General features: G+C 43.0%; 2 protein-coding genes across 4 annotated transcripts in view; one reads left to right on the top strand and one right to left on the bottom strand.

The window, feature by feature from the left end:
- FBXO33 (F-box protein 33) overlaps positions 1-2985 on the bottom strand; it is a 16852-nt gene extending 13867 nt beyond the window's left edge. The window contains exon 1 of the mRNA XM_040065908.1: positions 2483-2985. Within this exon, the coding sequence (XP_039921842.1) occupies positions 2483-2985 (503 nt within the window). The remainder of the gene's footprint in view (positions 1-2482) is intronic.
- Positions 2414-25142, top strand: ZNF410 (zinc finger protein 410). Of its 3 annotated transcripts, none has more exons than XM_040065911.2 (10): positions 2414-2526; positions 4343-4400; positions 17345-17480; positions 17780-18013; positions 18303-18494; positions 19356-19515; positions 19834-20015; positions 22643-22732; positions 23821-23946; positions 24505-25142. In XM_040065911.2, exons 3-10 carry the CDS (start codon positions 17471-17473, stop codon positions 24687-24689), a joined length of 1179 nt encoding a protein of 392 aa, XP_039921845.1. In that variant the 5' UTR covers positions 2414-2526; positions 4343-4400; positions 17345-17470; the 3' UTR covers positions 24690-25142. The 3 variants fall into 3 exon arrangements, with proteins under 3 accessions (XP_039921845.1, XP_039921844.1, XP_039921843.1); XM_040065909.2 differs by lacking the exons at positions 2414-2526; positions 4343-4400 and adding exons at positions 6804-6900; positions 8067-8287; XM_040065910.2 differs by lacking the exons at positions 2414-2526; positions 4343-4400 and adding an exon at positions 6781-6900.

Below are 25142 nucleotides of genomic sequence, written 5' to 3'. Positions count from 1 at the left end.
GAATTATCAATAGTCCCTGAGTTATAGATAAATAAAGAGAAGAAAAGAAATTAATTAATTATGGACTGCAGTCCCTCCTTAGACAAAACTAAGCATCACGCAGGTGACAATGCTTGTGGTTTAGACATTAGTTCATCACAGTAAGAACTAAGCAGCAATTTGGCATATGTTAATACTCCTTCTCACCTCTTTCCAACCTCAAAAATCTACTTAAAGAACTAAAACCCAACGTTCTACTTGAAAACTAATCAGTTATAGGTAGTTACTTTGTAAGGAAAAAAACTCAAAACCTTCAAACATCAAAATAAACTAAAAACCTAGTCTGTTCAAAGAAGAGTCTATTCTGAAAGCAAAACTGACAAAAGGTCAAGTGTTCAATGTAAATTATGCCACTCTTCCCCCAATTTTTTAAACGCTCATTAAAAAAAGCCTGGTGTAATAACCAGGTACCCTGTGTTCCCCAGGTGTGCATCATTCATTTCAAACCAAAGGAGCTGCACAGAAATGATTTAGGGACAGCAAAAAAAGTACAGCAAAGTACTAACAAAAATCCTATCATAGTTGGTAACTCTTCATCCCTGTCTTACCACCAAAATTATATTATTCTACCAGAGAGCAGGTACCAGAGAAACAACTACTTCTGCATAGTATTTCACTGCAGACCCGAGTCACACTGGCACACAGAATCCGTAAAGGGAACTTCAGAAAGCAAGTGTCCTTGTACAGATTTCAGATAAGACCACGGTGAACTTTTCAAAAGAAAAAGTGTATCAAAAGCCTTCTCACATTGCAGTTAATTTTGACTGCCTCCTATTTCAGTGAAGGAAAAAAAAAAGAAACTATTTCATTTTCTAACAACGCCCCCATGCAACATCTCCTCTAGATACAACCTATTTGAAAATACCAAGCCCATGTCATGATATTTGTCTCAGATCAGACAATCACCACAATCACTTCAACACTTTTTTCCTCTTATAATACTAGCTGGATTTCCCTCAGATTCAACAGTTAAGTGAAAGCTCCTGAAATGCAAGAGAAGACCAGTCAAGAGAGATGATTATGATTCGCACATCAAGGATTTCCAGGCCAAGAAATAAATGAAGATAAAGGTGAGCTGGGACTAACGAGCTGTTTTCTGAAGTGACGTCTGTAACTCTCAGCCACGGCAGCTGCACCACAGGAAGTACCTGCTGGGCGCAACAGAGCAGAGGAACTGAAAGTGGGAATTCACACACCACATTTGCATTCATCTCAAACCAACGAGGAATTGCATTTAAAGTTCTCTTGCTACAATTCAAAATAAAGACACAAGGAAGGCCTCGAGCTACCCTCTCATACCTCTGTAATCAAAGGGGGCGGTAACAAGATCATGACTCAGTTGCAGACAGTTTCCTAAAGGCCATCCACAGGGTTTAATTCATCCTAAAGATGCCCTGAAACACTTGCATCTTTTTTTCTTCCCATGATAGATGAAGCTATATGGGCACAGAGGGGAAAAATTATTAACTATTTCCAATCTTAAGACCTACATGGCTTTCCAAACTCATCATAACCTAACTGAAATATCCTTGTTTTCCTGTCTTACGTGCTGACTAGAGGCCATACATTAGGGTATCTGATTATTATCTTATTATCTCTATCACACCCACACACAGTTAATAGAATGCAAGTATTTCTGTGTTAAAGACCTCAGAGCTGAGAAAATTATCTAACCTGCCAAAGTGTGTGAAAAACACATTTTAAATACAAACCACAGGAAAATGTTTCAATCATTTAAATCCAATTAGGCCAAGAAAGTCCTACATGTGAACCTTTTTTCCAAGAAGCGAAAGAACATAAAACCACCTCAAACCTCAGATGAGCAGGTAAGACGAGAGCGAACATGAAAGCTCAGCTCTTCTACAGCGAAAGACCTCATAGCTGGAAAGGTGAAGGCGTTTTATTGGGGCAGTAACTCAGGGTGCCAGAGCTGTAATTTTAACTCCCCCTTACTTATTTCTCATGACATACTTTTGTCCAAGTATACAAAAGGTCTAAAACATGTCCGGAGTAAGGCTTAAGTGAGAAAGCTGTCCTGTTATGCAGTAAATTCAAACTCCTGGTTCTCACTTGCTCCGTTCGAGCTGCATTCCCCGCTTCCATCCAAAAGATGAAGAACTTTTTATTACTGCAGCTGTATTTGTTTTGCGTATTGACCTGCCGTTCGCCAGCTGGACGTCTGAGCATTAATATTCCTCATCAACACACAATCTACGACAAAAATTTGGTAGTTTCAAGCGGCGCGTCCCCGCTTCTGCCCACCTCACAGACTCGCACACACACACACAGAGCGGCTCCGAGCCCAGCCCCAGCACGAACCGGCCGGCGCCGGCTCGGGCGTTGTTTCCGCCCGCAGAAACCGGCGGGACGGCTGGAGCCGGCCCTGCGCGGCTCGGGGCTCCGTCTGCCCCCACGCCCGGCACCGCCGCTCCCCCGGCGGTACCTGTTGTTGCGGACGCTGCTCAGGACGCACAGCACCAGCTCCAGGTAAGTCCTCAGCAGGTCGAGCCAGCGCGGGCTCAGCGGCGGCGGCGCCTCCCCGTCCCCCGCCACCGCGGCGCTCTCGCCCGCCGCCGCCCCGCCGCCGCCGGTGGGGTAGTTGTCGGCGGCGAACTGTACGCGGAGCTCACGGACGAACCAGCCGCACTTGCGCATGAGGAACTCGAGGCGCGGGCGCTCGGCGGGCGAGACGCGGAGGCTGAGGCGGAGGCGCGGCCAGAGCGCCGGGTAGAAGAGGCACTCCCGCCAGTGCGAGCAGGCGGCCGAGGCCCGCAGCCGGTCGGGGGCCGCCAGGAAGGAAAAAATGTGGACCACCAGCTCGCTGGGCAGGGAGCCGGCGCCCACCGCCTCCCCGCACACCGACATCCCTGGCGCCGGCCCCGCGGCGGCGGCCCCGGGCGGCGGCCCCGGCCTGGCCTGCGGCTCCTGCGACACAAACAACAACATCAATGACACGGCGCGGGGGGGCGGGCGCCGGCCGGGACGCGCCTGCTGCCGGGACGCACCATCCGTGCCGCCGCCGGAGGGGGGGGGGGGGGGGGGGGGGGAGGCGAAGGGGCGGAGCGGCCGCTACCACTGCCCGGCACGGCGGGGAGAGATAGGCCGGACCACCCAACCCTGAGGGCAGCGTTTGAAGGAAGACGCTGCCGGCGCCGCGCTCCGTTTCTGCGGGGCGGCGAGAGCCGCCGCGACGGAGGGAGGAGGGTCCACCCCGCGGGGAAAATGGAACCGGTGCCGGCGGCGGACGGGGAGGCGGAGCCGGCGCGCCCGCCTCGCGGGGGACGTTGGCCGTTCACCCCCCCGTGCCGGCGGCGCGGTCCCCCCGCTCCCCGCCCCTCCGGCGGCTCCCAACGCAGTGCGGCGGAGGCTCCTGCCCGGGGCGCCGCCCGGGACCGCCTTCCCTGCGGGGCTCCACAGTGGGAGCGCCGGCCGCTGCCGGGGGGCAGGCGCGGGACGGCCCCCGCCGGACGCTCCTGCCCCGAGCGCCCGGTGTTTAGGAAAACTTGGGAAGGGTGTCTAGTGATGTCTGGTGGCGGCGGCGCGGAGGCCCGTATGGGACCGCACGTACGCCTTTGAGCCAGCAAAATTACCTCAGCAGCATTCCTGCTGCTGCCGCGGGAAAGGCGCTGACTGCGCAGGAAAGGTGGAGCGCGGCAGAGTCCGACATGTGACAGAGCCGGGTGCGAGCCTGAGGGGATACGGGAGAAAACGCTCCAAATCATCGTACTCTCAGTTTCTTAAATCTCACCCGCTTTTATAACACCCGTGGCGACATCCGCTGCAGGTGTGTGAAGGTGACTTCTGTGCATACAGAGTTTTGAGAGAATTTAAAAGTCTCTCGTGCTGATGCTGTAAAGGCTGAACGACAAAGTGATGGTAATTGCATACATTTTTATAATTTAAAAAAACTTAATGAAAATACTGCTAGTATCTTGGAATAATGGACACAGTTTCTATAACGACTTTTTATATGAGTGTTCAGAAACGTACGCACAAAATAATAAAAGTTGTCCTAATAGAAATGAAGTCTAGACTCCTCTGTATATGGAGTCGGCACACATAACCAGATTAATCAACAATCAAATCAAAACCACCATTCTCCCTTTACTCTATGACTAGCCATTTTTGCTGTCTCACAACAGGGGTGAAAAAACACTATCACTTATCCTTTTCTTAAATCTGGTCCTGCGGAAAATGTGTTTTCCATTTCTCCTTGATTGGAGAGAAGGAGCCTGTAGAGGCAGATGTTATTATGAAAGTAAGACTATAGGAAATTCCCAGTAACAACCATTTCTCTCATCAGGGACCGGTGCTGCTTCACACACCTGCACAAGAGATTTGAACCAGCATAAACAACTCGGGTAAGTGCTGTGCTACTCCCACTGCAGATTCCACCAAAAATTCCCCAGGCAGTCAGGATGCAAGTTCTGAAGCAGCCAAACTCATCTGGCCTAGAAGGATGCAAATGAAAGGAACTTGTGCACCTACATGTCTCCATATTTTACTATCTATTCAATGATTCCCCATTGTTGAGCTGGTGATGAGTCAAAGAACTTCCGAGATTACTGAGTATCTTAAATGTAAAACAGCATCAAGCTTTATGATTCAGTCCCTTTGGACTACCAAAGTAGCATCAAGAAAAGTTGGTTTATGAAGTTAGTAGTTCTGTATTTATGGTTACCTTTGTTGGATTGTGTTGCATCAGCAATTCAATGGCATGCTGCGGTAGGAAAACTTTCTTGTCTGACCATCCAGGAGCTACTCTGACAGTCACACTCTCACCACCTGTGACCAAAGCTGGGCCCAAAACCCCTTCCCAGTGGGCAGCTCCAGTGAGCCTGACTCCCCACACACCCCCATACTCACACAGTCAGACAAGGTTTCCTTACCATCTCAACGGCAGGTTTTCCATAGCAGAGTCCCAGTAGTCCCAATCCTTAAAATAATTCAATCTTTGTGCAATAACTAAATAACAGTGGGAGCTGGGACCCTGGACAAAGGAAACCCTGGGTTTTTTTACCCTCACAGTCTAGGTACGGGAACATTTGGGGGTCCTTGGCTCCTGCCATGTCTCTGGTTACCTGGTTGGGCCACAGGTCCCTGAGCTTGCCAAAGGGTCAGCAGTTCACGACCTCTTGTCTCAGACTCCATCCATCCAGAGAGCCCAATCTGCAGCTTACACTGCAGCTGAAAACCAAGCTACCTGCACTGAAGATATTCCTCAATGGTACAGTGATTTCACTGTTACTGTGGCACGGCCATTTAATGAGCTCCAGCTTTTTGGGATTGTGTTAAAAATTCAGTCTCAGGAGCTATTACTTCCAGTTTTGTAGGCTTGAATAAATAAATCTGTCTAAAGCTTCAGGCTACCACAACTATGGCTGAGTGGTCCAACGTGATAAATGCTAGACTTTCTAGGTTCCCTGATATGATCCATCTGCAGGGCCAGTATGGCCCTGAGGCAGCCCAGTCTCTGAGGCTGTTGATTCTGGGTGTTGAATCAGTTTTCCCTGCCTTGTACAACAGGAATATGCTTCGGTTTGACTGAAAATTGATTTCACAGTGCAGTCTTTTGTTAGTATTAATGCAATGCCTGCAAGCTGATGAGAAAATTACCTCAGAAAAAGTCGTGCATCTAACTTGCTTGCAGACTTTATTGTAGACAGCAGGTAGCTGGTCAATAGTCTTTTTGCTGAAGCATTAGACTGTCAGTATGACTCCAATGCATTGTCCTCCATGAAGCCACTCACTGCACATTTAAAGCCAAGGGAGATAACTGTGAATCTTTATGCTGCAAATGCAATTTTTCAAATGTTCTCAAAGGCAGTGAAGCCATATTGCACATCTTGGAGGGGCTGGAAAAAAGAAACTATTCCAAAGTAGTTCAAGGCAGGAGGTGACATCCATTTACGAGGAAGTGACCACAGGTTTTTTCACAGTCCACCATGGATCAGAAGAGGCTGTTCTCTGAGGGAGCCTCAGGAAATCTGTTTTTGCCAGCCTTGACAGCCTTGCTGTTGGGTTGCTTCCATATCACCAGGGTTTTCAATGCCCATCAGCACCAGTAACAGCGCCAGAAGTGTACCACAAGCAGCCGTGCTTGCATGGGAGTCAGGAATCATGTATAGCTCCAAAGCTACAGGCTAGCCATAACTGAATTAAAGTTTACAGGACCTGAGGGTCACTGGTTCAGCTGCTAATTTCAAGACCAGAGGCTGCCAGCTTCTTCAGGTGCTCTGTCCTGGTCACCTACAGATAACGAGCTAAAACCAAAGCACAAGTTTTTTAAAATGATTCAATCCTTTCGTGTTTTTTAGGTACATTACTAAGACTACAGAGACTAAGATTACAGAGGCATGTATGTCTCTGGAATTACTAATTTGGTCTATGTTATTAGTGAGCTACTTTGAACTCCTGGAGTTTTCCATCACCAGCTGCAAGAACAGACAGAGCAGTAAGTAAGAGCAAAGCAGAAACACAAACAAAGTATTAGTAGAAAACTGGTGTTCCCACATGTGCCGTAACAAACTGGGATAATGGGTCTTCCGTGTTGATTTATGTGGGGAAAAAAAAGAGGAGCTCAGTAGATTGAACGTTTTCATAAGGTTCCGGCATACTGTTCACTTGTACGGTAACAATCCATATAAAAAAGGTTACTTGAGGAGGAATCAGGCTGCAGCTGAAGACTGCGGGCCTGGTCACGATCCCAGCGGAACAGGGGCAAAACCCAAGCACGCAGCCGTTCTCTGTTTCGGGGCCGACGGACCCAGAGGGCGGCAGCGCCGCCCCGCCCCGCGCTCGCCCCGAGCCCTGGCGGTATTTCCGGCCGGGGCCCGTCACGTCCGGGCGGTGGAGATGCCGGTAAGGCGGGTGGTGGCTGGTGGTTCGGCCGCTCCTGCAGGACCTGCCGACCCCCGTGGGGTGCGGGAGCCCGGCGAGCCCCAGAGCGCGGGGAGGAGGGGGGGCGCCCCCACGGCCCTCTTCTCCTTCCCGTCCCCGCTGCCGGAGCCGCCCCTCACGGCTGCGGCCGGACCCGCGCCCTGGGGCGGGTGGCACCTGCCCCGCCGGGCCTCGGCGCTCCGCCCTGCCCCCGTTCCTCCGCCGGCTCCTCCCGGCCGGAGCGTGGGCAGCCGGGCCTGGCAGCGCCGGCTCTTGTGCTCGTGGGTCCCTCGGGGCCCGCCCTGCCGGGTACGGGCTGACGGGGGCGGCGGGTGGACGCGGGAGTATCGGCGGGCCCTGGCTCGCCGCTTGCGGTGCGCTCGCTGTGTGTGGTGTCTTGCCTCTTCACGGCAAGTGAAGCTCCGTGCTGCAGTGCAGCTGCCGGGAGTGTGAGAGGAAGGCTTTTAGGTTCTCTTTTTAGCTGATCCAGTATTCTCGTTATTTTTTAACATAGTCAGTAGATCGGTAGTTGTGTTGGAAAGGGCAAAGAACTGTATGTAGTTCACATTTTTCTCCTATCAGCAGTTGTGTGAGTGTTTTCCCGGCAGGCAAGAAAAGCTTGTCTTCATGTTCCCCTTTTAGAGCAAACATCATGTGGGTATTTGTGAAATAAGTTCTATTTATCTGGGCTCATCAAGGAATTAAATTTCTGATTCTGTGAAATATCTCAACTGACAGGAAGAACTGATGTTTCCAGCTGGCAGGTTGTTTGTATATGGCTCCCTTTTATCAATAATTTGGATAATTCCACTGTGTTGTGGGCTGGGAATTCAGCTTCCTCATATCTTGCATGCTTTATGTGATTTGAAGATGATCCCATAAGTTTCCAGAACAAACAAACTAATTTTCAGTTGAAAATTAGTGATTGCAAAGAAAATGTGGTAAATAATATCCTAACACTGTGAAATTAATTTTTAAAGGCTATTTTGTTGATTCAATGAAAACAGAAATCCAGGAACCTCAGTAAATGAGTTTTACTGATACCTCAAAGTATATTTTACAGTTGCATCAACACATGTTCACTTCTTTTTGCTTTGCTCTTGTTTTTCAGTTCCTCTTTCTTTATGCTTCCTTTTTTGTTATTTTAGGTTAAAATAATTATTTCCGCAACAGAGCTTCTTGCAGAAGGACCACCACACTGGTTTGCACTTAGGAAAATATGAAAATAATCAGGGAGTGTTGTTCACTCTGAACTAAAATTAAAAAAAAAAAAAAAAAAAAAAAAAAAAATCTGTGCCTTGCTGAGAACAGCTGCAGGAGTTGGACACTTGAATCAATGTTATCGGATGAGTTAGAATCCAAACCTGAGGTGAGCAATTATGAACTGAGTTTGGTTCCCAGGAACCTTTATGGGCAACACTTAGAGTTCAGTGAGTTTATTCAGATTGCGGCTTACATACTAATTTTCCAAGTGTTTTCAGTGGCATCTTCTAATGCTTCCATGCTTTGATTTGAATGGTAAAAAATTAGAAAATATTGCAAGTTTTTTTCACCTCCTTTCAAGTATCAGCCAATATTCTTGCCTGTTCTCAGGTAACTTTTTTCCCCACTATTACAGCACTCTTCTGTTACGAGAATAAAATAAATTCACAAATTGACTATTTCTTTCCCTCCAACCAAATTGGCTTTACTTGTTTTTGGACGATCTGAATTATTCTATCAGCATCAGCCAGTCCTGTTTTTCAAAGTACTCCTGTTTCCATTAAGCAGTTGGCAGAAGTGGTAGGCAGCAGCACACAGGGGATCCAGTTGCTCTGTGTGAGGCTGCTGGACTGTTCCAGGTTCAGCTGGTAGCACAGCTGGGCACAAATTGCAGGGATGTTTGTGCATGCACAACTGGTCACAAACACAGGTGAAGCATGAACATACACGTTATCACGTGCACAGGTAAAGCATGAACAGTGATGGTTTGCTAGTGGGCTGTAGCTGTACCCTCATCACTCAACTCTCGTGCATACTCACACGTCTCTGCCAGGCCTACAGTCCTTCTGGCCAGACCCAGGGCTTTTAGCCAGTTTCTGGGTGGAATATTTTTTGTTTTGTTTTGTTTCCAGACTGTGGTACCCTCCTTGCATTAGTCAACCAGAAGCTTACTAGCAGTGGACTCACTTGTGGGTAGAATACTTAGGAATGTCTTTGGTAATTGGATAGGAGGGACTGCAGTGAGCCGGCGCAGCAGTGTACTGACTAGCAGCCAGCAAATACGTGACTGGAGTTGCTTCTCTCCCCTCTACTCCTGATTCTTCATTTATCCGCCTTGATTCCTCCTTTGATCCTCCCCCTAAACAGAGCATAATAAGCTTAATGCATCCTGTTATCCTTGTTCTAATGGATAGTAAGTTTGGTCTGTCTCATGTGACCCATTCTGGTAAGCCATAATAATAGCTTTGTTTTCTTAGCAGTTAAAATTTCTGGTTGAACGTTTGCAAGATGTCACTCTAGCAGTGGCTCACAAATCAGTTGCTGCGGAGTTCTGGGTGTTGTTACTCTTACCTGTAATGTGCTAGATACCAAGTGTCTGCAATTTGTTACATTCAACACCACCACCGGCTGCCTCCGATTTCTTGCCTTATTTTTCAGGTTCAATGGCCCTTTGCTAGTTCTCTGTGCATTGCCCCACTTAAAGGTGAAGGGGTTGTATCACTTGGTGTCCTTGCTGTTCCTGGTTCTCAGCTTTACCCCTGCAGATGGCTAAAGTCCTAGAGCAGAGGACATAGTACAGCTGTGAAATACCTTTTGGGGAAGTTTGCGAGACTTAATTGCATGGGTTTTGTTGAGTTTTGTTTCTATCCCTGTGAGCAATACAGCATTTATCTTAAACTGATACTCTAAAAAGAATGATTATTACATGCTGGTAATTCATTACAGCCCATGTGATGTGTTAAACCATTTGTTTCTTAATAGAGCAGGCAATACCTTTCCAAACACACTGTTCAGGAAAAGTAGCTGCAAATTCATAGCAGCTCTGAGTAGTCTCAGCACGATCTGCAAAGTGTTCTTCTCTCTTGCCTGTTGATATCTTGTACACTCTGTCAATTTTTTTCTGAGTTCTGAATGATAAGGTGGCAGGACTTTGTTACTTTTGTCTGTGAATGGGTGGGTTCCCTTAGATTATTTCTGACAGCCAAGGACCAGAACAGTTGAAATGCTCATTGCTGATTCCTCAAATAGGAGCTGTAACTGGGCCTTGTCTTTTCTCAAGCTGAGTAAGGTATTTGTTAATTAGGCTTGTTTACATAATAGTCCTATTTCCTCATGTCAGAGTTGCATTTCCTTCCTAGCAAGCCCATAATAAGAGTTGGCTGTTTATTCTCTAGGAGAAACAGGCCTGGTACATAAAAAAAGTTACAGTGGTACAGAGGGTGTCCTTTCTGTAGATGCTGTCTCCTAAACCATGTTCCTCAATCTTGATCAAGGCTATTTTATACTAAAAGTTTTGATTAGTTTCCATGTATATATTTCCACCTTCTTTTTCTAGTTCTGATTATGAAACTTGAGTGTTAAGTTAGTACTATTTTCTATTCCTTTGATGTGAAACTGGTAGATACCCTTTTTACACTTTTCCCAAATACCAGTTCAAATGTCTCTGAAAGTAAATAATGATTTTATATCCTCTAGTGAGCCATGGCACCACAATTCTTATAGCCACAGAATTTTTTCATATACCTACCATGTGAGAAATGTATTAATTAAGACCTAGGTGTATTTCTGTAACATCTAGGTGATAACAATCAAAGCACTATGTCTCTACTGCACAGACTTCTTTGCTACTGGTTTTATCCCTAAAGAAGCCACCAACATACCATTAAATATTTAATGCTTGAGTAGAGGTGAATCCTTCTTTCATAGAAAGTTAAAAGTTGCTTGGAGACAATTGTATGGACAGATGGATCTACTTTTTTTTCCGGACTCCCTGCCCCCAAAGCTATGTAACTATCATTCCTCAGGGAGCTGCCAAGATTTGTATTTTGCATGCTTTAAGCCTTCGAGGTGATTTATTACACTTGCAAGTATTTCCAGTCACCTCCACAGTACTGGTCCAGTGCAGGGTGCTTTCCACTCTTGGGGTAACTCTTAGCACAATCAAATTAATTATAACTCTGTTCTATAAATTGAATTAGTTATTGAAAAGGGGGTGAAGAGAGGTATTTTAGCCTCTCCTTACTTTCCTCCTCAGTGCCTCACAAGGAGAGAGACACTTGTGATTTAATTAGTTCCCCAGAGGCTGTATGGGAGGAGGACATCCCAGTTTCTAGGTAACAAGCCTTCTGCCCTGCACACCCTTCAGCTCCGGCCCCTCCTTTCTCCTCCCCCTCCACTAAAGTTTCTTTTGACCTCTTTATTTTGTTTGGTTCACTGGTTAAATTCAGAACAGGAATAGTTTTGATTAAAGACATGGTCCCTTCTGCTCTGGGAATCTAGTCTAGCTTTCTAGCTGTCTAGCGAGAGGATAGATCTGAGGTTTTGGAGAACCTTCTTACCCTGTCCCTCCCAGCAATCCCTACTTCAGTCAAAGCAGCTGCCTGACACTTCTTGGCTTTTGAATCAGCTATTATGGGACACAAACTTATGACAATCCATCCCAGGTGGCCATATCATCACTTGTTTTCTGTTTTGTTGGGTTGGTTGGTTGGGGGTTTGGTTTGATTTTTTTTTTTTTTTGTTAAGGATTTCTAGTAGAGGTTCTCAGTTCTGTAAACATTTTTTTGGTCGTTGTTTGTTGTGGGGGTTTTTCCCCCCTCTCAGGTCAGGGACATTATCCAAGTCTCTTGCTAACACAAGCATTCTGCATTGCTTGCAGTGATAGACCCCAGGATCATCCTGTCCAACCATTTCTCGTTGACCAGCACGGATAATGAGTATTTCCTTAGTGACAACAGCTAAGAAATATTTTACATTTTTTAATACATTCACTGTCTGCATTATTTACAGAATTTTCAATTATGTGGCATTTCAGCAGAAATAGTTAAAGGAGGGTATATTCAAGAGGGTAATATGATAGAGCAAAAATAAATTTTTTTATATCAAGATGCAGCTGAACTTTGCCCTCCAAGGATTATGGATTCTCTCTGTATGAGTCATGTCTGTCCCATAAAGTTTGAATCACTTAAGGATGTCCTTTTGCAGTATTAAAATTTATTTCAGATTCTGAGGTATGTCTTAGTTATAGAGTAAAGCCACCTTACACTTCTTACTGTTCCTTTGGTATTCTGTTAATATTCTGTACATTCAGTTTCCCTAACTGTTCTTATTCTGGTTTCCCAAGATGACCTATCTGCTTTGCTTAGAAATTCTACCACTTTGGTCATAGTGGGTCAGTCTCCTCCCTATGCAGGGATTCTACAGTCACCATCTCAGGAATATTTACAGCCCATCTGGGGCCTATTTGTGATGCTAGATGTCGCTTGGTTATGGGATCTGTCAAACTGCATCATCTAGGAGGTTCCTGCCTTCCTGGTCTTTGAGACATGAGACCACTGGACAGAAGTGCACCTTGGCCTGAACGGCAAGAAAATGTCTGTGCACACATAGACAGTACAGACATCATGGCTCTGTGGCAAGATAGGGCTTTATACCAGCACACTCAAACACAAATGCCATTCCCATGGAAAAGAAAGGCCACAAATGGCCTAATGCTGTCTCTACTTATCAGGTAAAGAGGCTTGAAATTTGCTAGCATATCACATCTGTCCTGCCTTGGCTGACATACATACTTGTGATCGTGCATCTGTCCACTCTTTGCCAAACTTTGAGTCCTTCCAGTATCTATCTCCAGGCCTTGGGCTTTTTAGTTCAGCCTCTGGCCAGAATCTTGGGTTTCCAGATTGTGTTTTTCTCTATTTCACAGGCTCTGCCAAAGTGAATTTAATCAAATGAGTGTACTCAGAAACCATTTAGGAGCAGAAAGCATTAGAGAGGATGAGATAAACCCCAGTGGTGATGCAGAGCATCAACCTGCAGCCTGCTACTGTGGTCAGTCAGTACTATCCCCAATCCCCTTTCTGTTCCCAATAGCTGTTTCTCCCCTATCTACCTTGATCACTCCCTTTTCTTGCCTTTGGTCCTTCCCCTAAACATCTGTAAGTTTTTCACAGTCCCACAGCCTCCACTCAAGGTTCTTTATGTGTTTTATCCAGTCCCAGAATTTCCCCCATATCCCATGAGAAGTTTGCTCTCGCCAATGAGATGGGTTCTGGTAACCCAAGATAACGTTGTTCCTCTTCCTTAGAAAGTTTCTGGTTGAATTTTTTTCAAGGTCACACTCAAGTTATTCTTGTACTGGCCCATCCATCAGTGTGCCAGGAGTTCTGGGTATTTTTACTGTCGCTTATCTGCAGTTTGCTAGAGCTTGTTAGTGTTTTATGTATCTGTGCATTTATCACCTGTCTGTTCCTAGATTTCCATGCTGAATAGCCAACTACAAGATACCCCTATAATCTCCTACTTACTTTCAGCTGCAAAACCATATTGTGAGAAACTTAAGAAAGCCTGACACAATGTTTGTAGTGATTTCTTTCCTGTATTCCAGTTGCTGTAGTTGTCCACAAAGGTATTCAATAATTTTGAACAAGAAGGTTTAGGAAAAATCTGTCAATATAAAACTAACATGAAAACTTTTTATTCTGTCTGAATTATTTGAGTTGATGATTGGTTTGCTTTAGTTTATGTGAAAGGTTGGGGGGTTTTTATTCCACATTTTTAATAATGAGCATGATTCATGTCCTTTTGTTTCCTCTTTTTTTGCCCTCTCATAATTCTCTGCACTAGTTTGTCATTACTTTACAAAGCAAATTAAAAGGAACTTTTTTCTTCTTAGCATCTGTTTGTGGTTGCTGCATTTTGCTTTTCCCTAGTGGCTTAATGTTCCTGTGTTGAAGTGGAAGGTTTAAAGCAAAGCTTTCTTCTTGTAGGAGGCAAGTTTCATTTGGGTCTTTTTGTATAAAAATAGACAAGTCCATAAAACAAGTATTTCATGGTGGAGTAGAGAAGCAGTAGGGCTCATCAACATGAAAGACAATCCAATAATTTGCATCTGTCTTATTGCTCACAGTTTTTAGTCCCTAAAAACTGGTTGCCCTGCTCATTATTCCTAGCTCTGTTTTTACTTCTCTTTCTCCTTTTTTTTTTTTTTTTTTTTTTTTTTGCATTTTCTTTTTTTTCTTTTTTAATTCTAAATTAGAATGCATTGCCCTGGCAGAGGGACTGTCTCGTGTTGCCTGTGTATTTTTTTGACAACAAAAATAGTTCCATCTTCATGCTAGGTCCTCTGGATAATCTTAGATATAAGATGAAACAATTTTAACCTTTCAAACTGCCATCTGGCTTGTGGCCTAGTTCAAATGACACATTGCCATCTGAAAGACTTCAGGACTTAATTTGCAGCTTCGTAATTGTCAGTGATGACAGGCTGCTCCTGAGGGAGGATGAGCAGGGGGTAAGGGTGATCCCAGCCCAGGCAATGCCCGCACAGACCAGGGCACAATACTGCAGCACCTGAGCATGGAAGGCAGAGACAGACAGGTGCTGCAATCCACAGCCCTCAGCCCTGGCTAAGGCAAAGTGATGAGCCAGGTCCAGGGTCTATCCAGGGTCCAGATAGGAGCAGCAGAAGATGGGGCTGGAGACACACATGAAGTAAAAATCTGAGGTTCATCCAGTCGACAGGGCTTGAGACAGGTAAACCTACAGCACAACTCAGGAGGGAATGACTGGCCCAGCCTCAGCTTAAGAGGAACCCCTAGGGAGAGGGTGTGGGTGGGGGTCCCAGAGAAGACCAGTCAGGGCTGTTAAAGCTTCAGGGTTCCTACAGCAGCACAGCTCTTTGAGATAAAAGTGTTTGAGAAAGAAAGCATTTGTCTTTCTAGTGTTTTTGTGAGAGGAAGTGAGCATAGAGAAATCAGCACAAAATGCTAAGTTTTCTTTACAGTTTCTTTCATTTAACAGATTTTCTCTTGATGTAAGAGAGGCTCAAAAAGGCTGCCACAGGATTCCTGCCACAGGAATAATTTGGAATTAGATGCCAACAGTTCTGAAAAAGAAGTACTGAGACAATCACAACATACAAAATAAGAATCAAATTATATGTGACTGTTGGGTTTTAATCACAAATATACAATGGGCACATCAGGATTTTTTAGCCTCTTTCTTTTGACACTAATGAACTATCTCACTGCACAGACAACTCCATATGGGCTCCATGTGACTGCATGCTAAAATGTGTCACAATGAGGGTAGTAGATTTGAATAACTATCCTGTACAATTTCCTTCTAAATGCCAAAGATAAAGGAAGTTTGCTACCTATAGTTGTTTGCTAGACAGCAGCAGAATCCGCAGAATGCAGGTTCTTTGTCGAGGAGATAAGGAACTTGAGGTTTAACTTCTTAGTGTATTGTTATTTTCCATATTTCTTCATTCAGTGTTAAAAAAAAATCAACCCGAGAATGTGAGTATAGGAGTTAATTTGTTTGACAGAGCTTAAAGGCAAACAAATAGATCCTACATGTGGGTTTTCAGCAGCATTTTCTCTGAAACATGGAGTATGTGTCTGGGTGTGTTACAATTGGCCCCTTTCTGTCTTTCTGGAGTTTAAATCCCTACAGGGGAGGGATTTGAGACCGTGTTTGAAAAAGTTTGTGCAGTTCACACAATTTGTTCAGTCCATTGCAAAAGTTGGACTGTGTTATCTCATAACTCCCAGCAGCACTTCCTTTGTTAAATCAGAATATTTTAATATGCCGTGTGACATTGGTAACAGAAAAAAGAGAGTCTCATTTCTGTGTCTGCCTTGGAGGTAAAGAAGAGTCCAGCATTATCTCTGGTACTCTGACAAAAACTTGAGATGTTGTAAAAGGAACAGAATGAGTAAAAAAGGCACACACTTTGCTGCTCTGAACTAGATTAAAAATATGGGAAGTCTTTTCAGGGGTGAAAAAAATAATTTCTCTGACTTCCTGTTCAAGTGTCAGGTTCCTTTTTTATAACTCAAGATTTTGAGGAGTTAGCTGGAAGTAGTTTTTGTCAGAGCTGACTGATGTTAGGGATGGCTAAATCTGCTGGACTGAATGACCTCTCATCTTCTGGGCTCATCAAGAAACATGAGGACAGTTCTTTAATTCTGACATTAGATCCAGCCACTAGTGAGGTTTAGTATCTGTTTGAAAATACGTGTGCACACAATGTACAGATGTGATTGGCACCAAACATATGAACACAGGCTGGGTGCTTGTTGCTCTCATAAACATGGGCAGCACAAAGTACCTGATTCTGTGCTCAAGGGTTGCTGCCTAAGGAAAACCTTAATGGATTTCTTTGGGATTTATCCCCACACTTCTCATTTCACTTGCTAGCTAGGCTGGCTTGGAGTTCATTAGCTTATGACACACACTAGAAACTAGGGTGTGCCACTAGAGACCCACTGTAGAGAGCAGGACCACACAGGAAGTAGGTAAGAATGGAGTTGATTAAGAAGACAGGATGGAGTGTAAGAGTGAGGCTGTGCCAGATGACTGAATTGACCAACTTCCTGCTTATATGCAATGGGCCCCTTTTATCCTTCCCTCTCCAATTTCTCGTTTGTTCTGCCCTGATTCATCTTGATCCTTTCCCTTAAACAACGCTTACTAAGTCCTATACAAATCCCCCCAGATATTTTGACCAGTCCCAAATTCCTGCCCAGGGAATGCATCTCAGTTTAAGTCCTATACCTGTTCATAGGCAATAGTCCCCCTTGATTTGTGTAGTATTTTGGAGAGAGTTTCTTCTGTTAATCCCCTTAGTGGGTGGGTTGGTTGTCCATCTTTGATGGTTTTAGGAGTAGCTGATTTAGATGGGTAAGGCTGTCTGTGTTCTCCCCCTCGTCATTCCAACCTTGTTTCTCTGCTATCTGCTTGTTTTGATAAGCCATATAATAGACATCTTTGTAACTAGTCATCTGATTGCTTTTTTTTTGATTTAGAAAAGGCTAACTTTCAGTTACATATTTAAAGACAATGATTAAAAAAAAATACCTGTACCAAAGGCTGAGCGTGGAAAACATTTACTTGAAATGTTAGACCATGCTAAAGTATCAAGTGGTAAAATATTAATTAAAAAGAACTGTAGCCTAACTAGACTTACTCTGCAATGATCCAGAGCTGTTTATTATGTGCTAAAGAAATGATAAGTTTATAGGTATTTCAGAGATGATAAACAATTCTTTCCTTGTATTAATGTAAATTGAAAAGTTTTCATTTATGTCTGTGTGTATTTATGGTATTATATTCAATGTCTCCTACAAGGCAGTAGGGACTACTGGATTGACTGGATTTAGTACCTTTTTAAATGATTCGTGCTGCTTTTGACCTAATCTTCAGTATGTTTTTTCAGCTGCTGGTTCAGTTTGTTCAAAATACTTCTATTCCACTGGGACAAGGACTGGTGGAATCAGAACCAAAAGACATCACCTGTCTCTCTCTGCTTCCTGTTACTGAGACCTCAGAATGCAACAGACTCATGTTGCCAGGTAAAATCTTTGTGGCAGATCTTTGTGACCCTGCCCTTCAAACAGCTGTCATTACTTCACCACTCTGCCCCCACTGTCTCTTGCTGATAAGACATTCCAGGAGGAACAAGTTCAGCAAAATGACTGAATTGTCTCATTTTATATTGAAGTTATTCATAGTTAGAAACTAATAGTTAGAAACTTCCTCCTCCCTTTTCTCTGAAGTTTTGGGTCTTTTCCTAGAAAAATAATTTCATAGGTATCTTTTAGTCGTACTGCATTTATACTTTTATTTACTCTGGTTTCACTTTCCTCATTAGATGATGAAAGAGAGCTCACTTCTCCAAGTCACGCTAATTCTTCCAAAGATGTGTCTTCGTCTGCTGTCTTGAGAAGTCTTCAGGTAAATGTAGGCCCTGATGGCGAGGAAACAAGGGCACAGAATGTGCAGAAACCATCTGAACTTCTGTCAACCCCAGAAACTTCTAGTTTGTTGCAAGACCTCCAGCCCAGTGACAGCACTTCATTCATTCTTCTCAACCTAACAAGAGCAGGTAATTGTCCTTCTGTTTGTCATCTGGCTGGATATGTCTCAGCGGAATGCAGGAGATACAAGTACAACTCTGTCCCTGCTGTTTATGAAGAGGAAAGGTCATGAAATTTGCTGGGCATTATAGGATATTTTAGGAGCATTTAGTCATCAACACCTTTCTAGAGTGTAGAGGTCAGTGGAGACTTTTTCAGAGCAGCTATTTCATCCATGCTATGAACACTAGTCTCTGAGAAGCAAAAGAAATTTCCCTCTGTTATATTATTGTTTCACAAATTTGTCTGCTTTTCTAGGGCTGGGGTCTCCCGCAGAGCACTTGGTGTTTGTTCAAGATGAAGCAGAAGATTCTGGCAATGACTTTCTCTCTCATGATAGCACAGACAGCAGTACCCCATGGTTCCTACGAGTGCAAGAATTGGCTCATGACAGTTTAATTGCTGCCACTCGGGCACAGCTCGCAAAGAATGCCAAAGCAAGCAATAATGGTAGGAGATCCACAGATTGTGTCTCAAAAGTTGAATGTTCCATACACAACTAGTTTCACCTTGTTTCTTCATCTCTTCAATTCTCTCTTGCCTTGAATCCGTTATGACATCTTCAAGCCATCAGTGACGGAATTATACAGGGCAATTATGCTTTTTTTCTTCAGTATAAATAGGCTTTGCATTTTTTTCATGGAGAATCAACTCTAGTGGAACCATCTGTTCATTGTAGCCTACTAGTTCTCCGGTACATGTAAAGAATATCTTCTTTCTAACTGCAGCTGCTTGTTTTTCAACTTTCATTTTCACTTTTAAGAGCCTATTTTTAATACATACTGTAAATTATACTTTCTTTTTAGCTCCATTGAGTTTGGAGATCAGTTTTCTGCAGAATACATAATTGGATTTAGTCACATGCTTTCTGACTTAATTGTTTTAATAAATAATTGCAAGCAAATGCAGCATCTCTTACTTCAGCTAAGGTTTTTAAAAACAGCTTAGATAATCGGTGATAGTTGGCTGATAGTTAAAATTGGTTATTTGATATTGATATACAGACCGTTTTTATAATTTCTAGTGCATTGGCTTTCTATTCTTTTTGTGATAAGCCTTATCTGGTGGCAGCTGATCTGATCCAGATGGTTTGTTGGCAATAGTTTATGGGCCTGGTAAGGTTTGCAAGTCTGTGTCTTGTCTCTGTTACAGGCTAGGCAGCAGCATGTAGGACCTGCTAAACAGTTAGTAGCCAGACACATACCTGATTTACAATCCTGTATCATATATGATGCTGGTTTTTCTATTAATTTTGACCCATTATAGTGATCTGTATATTTTTTAGATTTCAGTGAGCTTTTTTTTTTCCAGGTGAAAATGTTCATCTTTGTACAGGAGATGGGCAGCCAAAAGATTCAAGCCCCATTCCTCATTTATCTCGCGTGGAAAGGAAGCTGAAGTGCACAGTTGAGGGCTGTGATCGGACATTTGTGTGGCCAGCTCACTTCAAGTATCATCTGAAAACACACCGGTGAGCTGAACAAAACTATTTGTTGTTATGACCTTGAAAAAATGTACTTTCTATTTGAGAAAATTGTAGGTTTTGACATTGACAAGCTGTGAAAACCTGATGTTATTCTTATAAATATTAGATCTCTTGAGTGCTTTAAGTCAATTACACTGAAAAACTTGGATTAGATTTAGATAATTTTGCAGGTCCGGGTTATGTTTGTTTTAGAATTTTTGTATTTTAACAGGTACTCATATTTAATAAAAGAAAGAAGTCAAGTGTTCATGAAAAAATGTGTTGCAGTAGCAGGTAATGAAACAGCTTTTTGTTGCTTTCCAGGAACGACCGCTCCTTCACCTGCCCAGCTGAAGGTTGTGGAAAAAGTTTCTATGTCTTGCAGAGGCTGAAGGTGCACATGAGAACTCACAATGGTGAAAAACCCTTTGTGTGCACAGAACTGGGCTGTGGTAAACAGTTCACAACAGCTGGAAATCTGAAGAACCACCTCCGAATTCACACTGGTGTGTTTTAGACCCTCACCTATTTGTGGTCTGCTGAGGTGGGGTCTTTCCTGAGGAATAAACCACTTCCTCCTCTGTCCTCAAACTATTGAAAGCATTATGTTGTTTACCTCTGCCCTCCATTAATGTCTCTTTTCTGTCAATTCCCCTTGATCTGTAGGTCAGATAAATCAAGTGCTAATCTCTTTTACTATCCTGTATAGTTTCACACAGGCTTTGCCTTTCAAATACTGTGTGGTGATACTGTATTCTGCTCAGACGCATACTCTGAAGATTCCCTTCCAGTTGTGTGATGGAGGGTTGTGTGAAGCTAGACTGTTACCGAGGGAATAGTTAGTGAACATGACTCCTGAAACTGTGTTTGTAAAGAGGTTATTGAAATTCCTGAAAGGCTCAATAGCTTAGCTCGTAGGAGCTGTGCAGACATCTGCCAGACTGACTAGCTTGTGTTATCTATGCTGCTTGTAGAATGACTAATTTGGGACATACAGGGAAATGAGGAATGCAGTGGAATGAGTTGCAGAAATATAGTAGCAAAGTAGAAAAAAGCATTAATTAGAAGATAGCATTGTGGTGTGCAAACTGCTCTGTTTGTGCCAATGCTAATTTGGGATGTTACTGTATGCTGGAGCCTGTATACTCTCAATTCATGCGCAGCTTTTTATAGTAAATAAAACAAGAAACTTTATTTCCTATTACTGTATATTATATATGGTTTCTTTATGATGGCTCCTCTGGAGAATATGATCCTGACCTGTCAGTATTTTTAGAAGCTGGTATAGGAGCCAAAGTGCTTTAGGTGTTTTTGTACTAGAAAGTTTGAGAGGGGCATAAGAGTTACTGCTGAAATGACCAGCAAAGTTCATAGTGAATATTCTGGTGATTTTGTTTGTTTAGTTTTTTAAGCCTCAGGGTTATCACAACACTCAAACAAATGGCCCAGTTCAAGCTTCTTGGAATATTGTTAGAGATTCCCTGATGGCCTCGGAAGCATTGTATTACAGTTGGTTAACTTTTCAAAATAACCTTCACAAGCGTGAGAGAATGAGGCCTCCCAGGTAAAATGAAATTACAGATCATGTGGGTCGCCAGCAGCTGTTTGTGCCTTCTGCCTTACTTAAACACGACCGTATGGTATGTGGTTTGTTGATACACATGGGAAAAGGCTGCTATTTTAAAGTATATGCAGTCTAGCTGGAACACATGGTTTGGGGGCAGATGTTGGGATAGTTAGAAATTGTACATACCAATAATAAAATTTTGAATGTGTAGTAACAGCAGTTATATTTTTTGCAGGTTTTTTTGCACTTACAGCTCCCAGCCAAGGTGCAGATTAAGTTAATAGGTTCAGCTGATACATGCACAATCCTCCCTGATACGTGAGCATTCTGCAACCAACAGAGTAATAGCTTTTGGAGGAGTAAATAGTAACTTTCTAAGCTGCAAATGGATAATGTGGAATTAAGCGTTTGATCAGACCAAAGGTGTTATGAAATTGCAGGTGTAAATAGCTCTAGGGTGTCTTAGAGGTAGAACTGTGCGCTGTTATTTAGGTCAACGGTAGTTTTTCCAAACTTTTAAAGATTTATAGCAAGCCAGAAAGTACAATTGGTGTTTGAGACTCTGCTATGTATTTCAGCTTTGGAACACCAACTGGAACATGCTATGTTGATCCTTTTTGGTCACAGCTGTCAAATTCTGTTGTAGATAAGAGGCTAGTAAATGAGCTGTAGGGAGAAGACTTCTAAAGGCAAAGTCACAGTAGAAACACCTTTAAAAACAAGTTTACTCTGAAAGAGGTACATATATGTTGTATAATAAAATGGTAAAATAGTTTGCTTAATCTCCTGCAGTCTTGCCTATTACTCTTGTGCAGAGGTCCAGTTAAAGGCTTGAAATCATAGTGTTGAACATGGTATATTGAGTTCTTTAGTGGGATATTGGAGGCAAAAGTTATGTCTAGCTTTATTAAGAGAGTGTTCAAAACAGTTTAATTTTATTGCACTGCATTAATATAGTGACCTCCCAATTTATCATAATTCAAATAAATCAAAAATAGCTGTGATACAAATTTCAGCCCATGAGAAAAATTTGTGCCTTGAATTACAGTTCCTGCACACATAGATATAAATGACTGATACATCTTGCAAAGGATTTTGGCAAGTTCAGCCTGATCTGAAACAATGTATAGAATCTGATATGAAGGGAAATACAGTTAATAGGATATTTGTCGCTGAGAGGTAGAAAGGGAGCAGGACCCTGTGAGTGTGTGGAATAGAGAGCTGGTTGTTGAGAACTGCACTGAAGATACATCATAGATCAAGTAGTTTTTTATTATTATATTATTATTTATATACTCAAAGATTATCTAGAAACAGTGGTCTCTTGCTTCACTTTTGGTGAATGATGGTCTAAGAATTTAAAATAATCCCACTGTTTCCTCTGGCGAAGAGAATGCTGTAAAAGCCTTAGGAAGCTTAGGAAGCATGTGTAATTTCCATGGAACACTGATAATACATAAAGCCAAATGGGAGAATGGAATAGAGATGTCCAGGCTGTTCTCAGGGACTTGGGCAATCAGATTAAGTTGTGATGCCAAAATTTAAGAACTTACTTTTCCCTTGTAGGGGAAAAACCTTTTCTGTGTCAGGCACAGGGATGTGGTCGCTCCTTTGCTGAATACTCAAGTCTTCGGAAACATTTGGTTGTCCACTCAGGTAAGAGTCTTCATCTGACGTTCTGTGATCTGTCTGAAAAAAGACATTTATTGTAGGACTTTGATTTGATTTCCTTAAGAAAAATCCTGGTTTCTACAAAACTTCTGGTCATAGTGTTTTTTGACTTCCCTTTCATGGTGTCTGTAGCCTGTACACTTTAATGTTTTAGGTTGTTTCTATTTCTAAATTCAAATTACGTTTTAATTATTTTTTAAATTGTTTCTGAAATGTCATGAAGTTGAATATCTTTTTCATATTTGGTTATTTAAAAGAGAGGCTCTAGCATCTCTGTATATTAACCACAGCCATTTGAATCTGAAATCTCTTGCAAGTGGGTTTCTGCCATAGGTAGGGTTTTCGTTTATTTTTTTCCTACTACATGCTTGTAATTGGACAAAAGTTTAGGTGGAAATGTATTTCACAAGTGTTTCAAAGCTTCTGCCTTCTGTTTTGATTGATCTATCTCAAATATCATCAGGACACCATGAAAATGGTATGTTTGGGGAATGGGAGATTTTATTGAGGTAATAACATTTGTGATTGAATTTTCCATGCTTTTTCTGTCCTGTCTCCTTGGCTTCCATGCCATTGAGCCAAGAGGTATGGACAGCATGCTTGTATTGTGAAAATGATGAACTGCTCCATAAAATGGAAATCCTTTCACAGTGACAAGTCATCGTCAAGTCTCTGCTCAGTAATTGTCAGCCAGATGCTGCAATTCATTGTGTGATGGCAGGAGACAGCCTTGCCTCTGGTCATTTTATTCTATGTGTGGGACATCAAGTATTTCCATATCAATGAGTAAATTATTTCAAATAACTTGTTCCTTCTCATCAATCTGACTTGAAGACTTTGTTACTCTTCAGTCTTGAGTTTTCCAACAACTGCCATCCCCGATATCTAAACTTCTGTTCTAGAAGCTAATGGCCCTCCAGGAGAGGGGAATACTTCTCATTTGGTTTTTACTGATAAGTTAGCACCAGTGGTGCTAACAGCCATTTCAAAACTGTTGTTAGTTTCTTAGTTGATGAGGTATCTTCTCCCAGTTTAGTAATTCTTGGGAAATTTCTTCCCCTTTTGACTCCAAGGAGTGAAGCCTCATCAGTGCCAAATTTGTGGGAAGACATTTTCCCAGAGTGGTAGCAGAAATGTGCATATGAGGAAACACCACTCCCGAATTGGAACAGCTGGCAGCAGGGAGCGAGAACAGCCAGGTAAAGACGGAAGCACACTCACTCTGGGGGAAAAGTGCAGGAAAAAATTAGTGGATGGTCAAAGAAAAGATTTTTGTCCTGATAATATGAGGCCGCAAGCAAGTAAGAAATAAAAGTCTGTTACCTCTTGGAGGCGAGGACTGCTTACCCTCCCCTTTTCTAGGACAGAAGACAAAGGTGTGTTTTTGTATGGTGGTCAAGGGGCAGATATATTTATTGTTTCCAAAATCAATGTGAATCTAGTTGGGTTTTCTAATGTGTTGTTTTGTTTTTTTTTTTTCCCTTGGTTATATTTTCTTGTTGCAAACAGCCTGGGTTTTTACACAATGTGAATTATTTAAAGAGAAAGCCAACCCTGCATAAGATCCTACCATAGTAAAGTCAAAACAATAAACATAGTATTTTCCATCCATTGGAGCACTGGATGCCCAAAGAGTAGGAGCAGATAAAGTAGGTGTCATGGGAAGAAGTCAGCATGACTTGAAGTGGGGCAGGGATTGTATCTCGTATTGCAGTGTCATTGCATCATGAGAATTTTACCCTTTTTCTTCATAATAGAGTCACTGATGGGCAGCAGTTTGCTGGAAGAATCGACAGTGCATAGTAAGAATCTCATCTCCATGAACTCTCAGCCCAGCCTTGGTGTTGAGTCTCTGCACTTGCCAGACACTGAGTCAATTATTGGAGTAGAAGAGGGTGAGACCAGCTGCTCTTTTTTCCGCCCCCTTATATGTGGTGACTGAGATGGGATCGATCATTCCTCCTTGAGGCTCACCATATTGCAGTGGGATGAATGAACATTGCTTTAACTGTGCACAGAGGGGTGGGTAGATAGCGGATGAGTCCTAAAACTAGAGTTGGAGAAGATCTGCTGGACCAAGTTTCTCTCTTGCAGTGCTTAAAAGGTGAAATCTGCTGCTTAGGTGTCACTTAGCCCATGTTGTGGAACACCATTTCAAAACTGCTTATGCAGTCCATCTCCTAAAGCCTAAAGTGTTTGTTTTGCTGGAGCACCTAGGAGCCCCAGCTAAGGACCAGGACCTCATTGTGCTAGGCACTGTTCAAATATTCAGTATCTTGAGCAACAGGCCTTCCTTCCACCCTTTACCTTCAGAGACTATATTCTAATACATCTCACTGTCAGAAGCTGACTTACTATATGAAATAAATGTACTACTTGATATCATTTGGTTACA

This window comes from Hirundo rustica, chromosome 6 (genome assembly GCF_015227805.2).
Source record: "Hirundo rustica isolate bHirRus1 chromosome 6, bHirRus1.pri.v3, whole genome shotgun sequence".
In the NCBI taxonomy this organism is placed as follows: Eukaryota; Metazoa; Chordata; class Aves; order Passeriformes; family Hirundinidae; genus Hirundo; species Hirundo rustica.
The sequence above is the reverse complement of the archived record's forward strand: the minus strand, read 5'-3'. Positions and strand labels throughout refer to the sequence as shown.